The 6,000-nt window shown below is 37.3% G+C and overlaps 1 protein-coding gene across 1 annotated transcript; it reads left to right on the top strand.

The window, feature by feature from the left end:
- The first annotated feature begins 631 nt into the window (after positions 1 to 631).
- Positions 632 to 5,046, top strand: LOC146332276 (uncharacterized). Its single transcript, XM_084741106.1, has 6 exons — positions 632 to 881; positions 1,007 to 1,315; positions 1,856 to 1,918; positions 2,013 to 2,096; positions 2,358 to 2,404; positions 3,477 to 5,046. The coding sequence occupies exons 1-6, from the start codon at positions 770 to 772 to the stop codon at positions 3,732 to 3,734; spliced, it is 873 nt and encodes a 290-aa protein (XP_084597232.1). The 5' UTR covers positions 632 to 769; the 3' UTR covers positions 3,735 to 5,046.
- The last annotated feature ends 954 nt before the right edge of the window (positions 5,047 to 6,000 follow it).

Here is a 6,000-nt window from a genome sequence, read left to right as displayed (position 1 = left end):
AAGTCATGTCAAAATAATAGTTTTATGTGGCAACATATTCCTGATTGCATATCAAGTCATATTTAATTAATTAGCAAGGAGACCTTGGCTGTAGAGCAGGAATGAAAAGCTGATTATTTCTTTTCTACCTCCAAATACATTTCCTGTTGGCTAAGTTCCGTATGAATAAATTAAGCAGTATTAATTGCATTTTATATTTTTATTTTACCTCAATAAAAAACAAAACTTTGTTCATAATTACGGTGTTTAATCAGGCCTTTGAGGTTTCTAAATACCTTGGTATACTGTAATACCTTGATACCACCCGAGCCTAGTGTTCAATGAAAGACATTTCAGAAATATGACTATGAGTTTTAGTTTAATATTATATACATCTATCCCACCCAACAACACAAACCACTACTTGGTGAAAACAATTTGATAGGATTTTGATAAAACAGCAAATCAAGTGAGACGAATGTTAATCAATTTGCCATAAAGCACACATTACAAGTCATGATTAGTAGATATCATGAATTGATTTGGCATTTTTTCTGTTTCCATTGTAGTTTTAAAGAGACACAACTGCCGGGGACCATTTCTTCAAACTGCCTACAGAACAGCCAGAACCACCATCACATGTGATTATCCAGAAAATGAATACAAGTCCAGTGTCAGGTTTTTCTGCAAAGAGAAGACACATTCCATCTGTGAGGACATTTCATCAACAGAATCCTCTCCAGAGTCGAACGGGACATTCAGTCTCACAGAAACCAACAGCAGCTTCAGCATGTCCATCAGTGAGGTGTCCTCAGAGGATGCTGGTGTCTACTGGTGTGGAGTGAAATCAAAAGATGGAAGCTACAGAACCGCACTCCGAAAAATACGACTGGAGGTTGAAAGTGAGTAACGCACGTGTGACACTTTTATGTTTGATTTACTCACATATATAATTAAGGTGTATCTGAAATATGTCGTCAAATGCAGTCACTGATAGGCCATCCTGTGTCTGTCTGTCGCTCTACAGATATTACTGACTTGATGAGGTTTCCAACTGTTGGACAGACTTTTATGTACTCATGTGAATATCCAAAGAGTACTTCAGTAACTAAATTCGTCTGTAAGGGAGAAGATCCATCTATATGTAAAAGTCTAGTAAGCACTTCACTGAAGGGGGACACGGGGAAGTTTTCCATTAAAGACAAAAAGGCTGGGAACATGACCATCACAGTGAAAGACATAACTTTAGATGACACTGGGACATACTGGTGTGGAGACAGAAGCACTGACAAAAGACGCAGCAACCTATTCTTCAACAGACTTACGATGACTGTTGGTGAGTCTTCTCATTATTTTGTTCTTTGGATGCAATCTGAAGTACTGCATCACGGCCCAGCGGAGGGTTAATCTGGGGTGTGATGTATTTTCCTGCCTGTTTCTACGCTTCTCTGTGGGTTGAAACAGTTGAACAAATTAGAAGTTGATATCTAAACTGTCTGTATCATGCTCTGAACTTTGTTTAATAAGCATCTGGATTAAAAACAAAACCTGGAGCTAGCGCTGTGACAAAAACCGCATTACCGCAATACCGTGGTCACATGATGCCCTATTATCGTCATCGCCACTGACCGAGCTGCTGTATTTGACGAGTTGGGAGTGAGAACATTTTGAGATGAGAATCATTTGTGTTTTTCTATATGTGTAGTCTCAGGTAACACATTTCATCCAAAGAGATATTAAGACAGCAGAAAAAAAACAGAAACATCCTCATTTGAAAATACAAACTGATGGCTCCAAAACTAAAATAGTTCATTTTAGGGAGGGGGTTCCTGTATTTCTTTAATCTGTACCACCTCTATTATCTCATTACCATCAGAACAACCACATCCTACAACCTTCGTTTCTTCAACCGATGTGAGTGAATCAGCTGACAGTAATGGTGAGAAACCTACTGCAGTAAAAGCAGAAAGTTCATTGCTGGTGGTTTAAATAAGTCTGTTCATCATTTTGTTTTGGGGTTTTGTTTGTTGCAGGCTTTCTGTTGCCTGTCATCATTGCTGCGGTCGTCTGTGTAACTGTGCTGGTGCTTGTGCTAATTGTGGTTCTCGTCTGCAAAGGTAAGAGATTTCTTCAGTTTGCACAACATGAAACACACAAGTTCACACACATACGAGGAGACACACTTTCCTCACGCTGACAGTAAGTGGGGGTGGCAAGCCGTCAGGGCTGGACTTACAAATGTTATCTGTGGATCTTTTTCTTCATTAATGCATTAGTTCATAAAATCCATAAAATGCTGAAAAATGTTTCTTTCCTTCTGCGTGTAAATTTCTTTTTCTCTCCTCTCTCTCTTCCATTTTCACATTTTTCTCTGCTAGGATTTGATCGTACAAAAACTACCGACAAGGAAGTACAGAACAAAGAGGTAAGTGTATATATTTGTGTAAATGGCTGTCCTGAGTGTGTGTGTGTGTGTGTGTGTGTGTTTGTGTGTGTGTGTGTGTGTGTGTGTGTGTGTGTGTGTGTGTGTGTGTGTGTGTGTGTGTGTGTGTGTGTGTGTGTGTGTGTGTGTGTAAATGCTCATAGTGGCAATAAACCTGTAATGAACATCAACATAAAAGCCACCCGTGTCTGATATATAGTATCTGTGACAGATACTTTAGACATACCAGCAGTTTTTTTCTTGATGTTTGTGGTTAATTATCATTATTTTTATTGTAATTATTATTATTGGTAAATCTAATATTAGTAGTTCGATTACTGGGATTCTGGCTGTGACATTTCCATGTGCAGCTGACAGACTGACGGCCTTCGCTTGCATATTTTTCCATGATGCACTGCAGAGAATTTAAGTTAAGTTTATTTAAGTGATTTTCTGTTCCAAAAAGCAAGAAAAAAGGAAGAAAAACTCAAAGATTTCAGTTTAGCCAGAGAAGAAAAGGAAACAATCTCAACAAAAGATTAGTAGTTAGTGGTGGGTAAAACTTTTTCATTTGATTTGGGTTCAGAACTCAAAAATCTATTGCAGTTTGTCGCCCTGAAATTTTGAGTTGTCTCATCTTTTTCATAGACCTACAACAACGATAAATTAAAAGTCACGGGGAGCAACTGGTGACGGGCTAAAGAGCCACAGGTTGCAGACCCCCGGTCTAACCCAACATAAATGTCCAGCTGGTGGCGCCAGAGGAAAAGTCGGGGGATTTTAGGGGAAGTCTAGGATTTATCACCTGGGAATCACGGATGTCTGTATAAAATTCCATGGAAATTCATTTATCAGTTGTTTATATATTTTTGTCTTAACTTAAATGGTGTTCTGACTGAGTATCTGACAGATGATGATGTCACACACTGCACTGTGGGACAGCTGAGGGTATTAAAGAACAATTATTAGTTTGGGGCCAAACCAGGTGATGATCACAGCCTTTTATCATCAGTGTGGTCGGTGCTTTTTGTCAGGACTGAATATTAATCCTGTGTTTTTCATTCTGCTCTGCTAGGACGGTGCCTATGAGGAGATACAGGAGCTCCCCCCGAAGCCACAGCCAGGAACTGCAATGAAAACCATTTATGCCACAGCCAACGTTCCCACATACCCCTTTCCTGCCCCACATCACACCTCCTACATCAATTTTCAGCACAGGTCTGCTGTAGTCGGCGCTAAAACACATCCTACTGCGAGAGACAACAACCAACACCCCACCTACTCAACTGTCAATCCTTTCTATTCTACTGTCAACATGCCAAAGCAGCTCTGAGGAAAGTCCTGACAGTTTACACGTCATTCATTTTTGACTGGATATTTTTTTTTCAACCAGGAACAGACTTTAGTTATCAGAGGATTCATTCATTCATTGTTCCCTTGGTTTGATTCAAGGTTTAGTCACGGGGTGAGTTACCAAGTTACCAGCTCTTCAACATCAGCTCAAAAAAAGACCACTGGATTAAATCAATAACTCTGAACAATATTCAGTGAAATGATTAATATGATAGTTATGTTGTAGCTCTAATGTTTTATATTCATAATAATCATATGATAGTTATAGATGGTAAAATAGTTAAAAGCATTATTGGATTGGATTGCACACAAATGTGACTGATAATATGTAAGAAATAGACTGTTTTATTCACCAACTTTGTTTTTGCTGTTGTTGTTTTTGTTTATTGCTGTATTATAGTATCATGATAAGGTGCTAAAGGGCCTGAAGTAACATATAAATGTCAGTCCTGGCTTAACTGATCTGGATGATGGGCAACATTAGAGATATTGTTTCATGAATAATACTGTAAATATGGGTTTAGATAACTAGTTGATGTGAATAACAGACTGGATGGCAAAGTGTGGATCTTAGTTTTCTAAATGCTTATTCTCACTTATAAGCTCTTGGCAAAAATGTAAGTTTCCTTTACACAAATTATTTACACAGCTGTGCCACAGATGGTCCCGTCTTTATGTATCAGTTTAACTGCTACAAGAATATCATGAATTAAATTTATTTTAATTTATTTATTTTTAGATTTAAGTATTAACCAAAGCCATTGCTTCACCAATTTGCACATTTACATCTGCTGGTTTTGCCTTTTTCTTTTCAGCCTTGATGCATAATATCTCCCCACACCATCAGTTAGTATATCACGCACAGCGTGTTATGCAACATGTAGTTGCTTCATTATCAAAGATAAATCTTTCTAAAACCCTTCCTTTTTTTAAACTAAGATTTGTTCATATATTTGTAAATATTGTCACTTTTTTCATTTTGATCTATTTCTACATTGTATTTGATTTACCAAAAATGTTTTTTTTTACAGTGATTTTAAACAAGATTTAACTTTATATTGAGTGGTCACCTTCAACTTATTATTGCTATATTATTATTACAAATTGTGTCTGTTTATATTCCACAAATTTACAAAGTGCTTTGCAAGAGACATCCATCCTCTGCCAATCAAACAGACCTCTCTACTCTTCCCAACCAAAGCCGGCGCCGCTGGGTTTACGCTTCTGTCAACATAATGACAAATTATTATGAATGTATCTGCCATGTCACAAAGCGTTTCTAATAAACATCAGTAAAAATATTCACTAATAAGTGTTTTGTTTCATATACTGACAAAAAAGATCACAATCTTGGTTAAATATTGAAAAACACTAACTTGAAGCACAACACATGATGTATTTACTTTATCAATCATTTAAATGATGTGCTTTGCCTTAACTCAGCCAAAATGATTTTGCTGCCTAAATGTGACCACAAACTGAAACGAAGACATGAACTGTGATCTACAGAGCAGACGGCACATTTTGTACACCCACCTTCTCACAGCTAATGAATGCTCCACATCCTGTACTGAAAAAAAGCTGCCATGAAACATAACGCGGACAACAATTGCATGTTCTTACAAAACATGATTGGCAAAACAAATTGTGAAACTAATTTCTAGAAGAAAAGGATGAGTGGTAATATTCAAAAATTAAATCATTCTAATAACAGGATATTCTGTAATAATAAAAATATTAAGTAGTGTGAACACGTAAGAAGAGCAAACAGATTAAGACTAAATCAGGAGCAAAGAACACAACAGGAACACACACTCGCTATAGAAGAAAGTATAAGAAAGGCAGAAACTTTAAAGCCTCTGGAAACGTGGCTTTAATGCAGATAAGATGCCAAAGTTTTGGATTCTCATTAACCATCCTAAAGATCTGACTGTAGATAAATGTTCATAACTATTAGGAAACCTGGTTCAAAAACAGCTCATTTTGCAGAAAATGAATGAATGATTATATCTCTGACTGTGTGTCAGCTCATGTTTGATTGACAGCTGCCTCAGGACTCCCAACACAGGAGCTCAGTAACGTCCTGCTGCGTGTGAAGATGCAGGCAGCAGCAAAATGTATTTCAGCCACCGAAACAAAAGACCACCTAAAAAATGTTTTAAAAAAGGAAAGGAAGGGAAAGACTGGCCACAAGCAAAGTAAAGTGGGGAATATGTTCTAAACTATATCTGATATTGATTGATATT

Source organism: Lutjanus erythropterus, chromosome 2 (assembly GCF_056507025.1).
Source record: "Lutjanus erythropterus isolate fLutEry1 chromosome 2, fLutEry1.hap2, whole genome shotgun sequence".
Lineage (NCBI taxonomy): Eukaryota > Metazoa > Chordata > Actinopteri > Lutjaniformes > Lutjanidae > Lutjanus > Lutjanus erythropterus.
The sequence above is the reverse complement of the archived record's forward strand: the minus strand, read 5'-3'. Positions and strand labels throughout refer to the sequence as shown.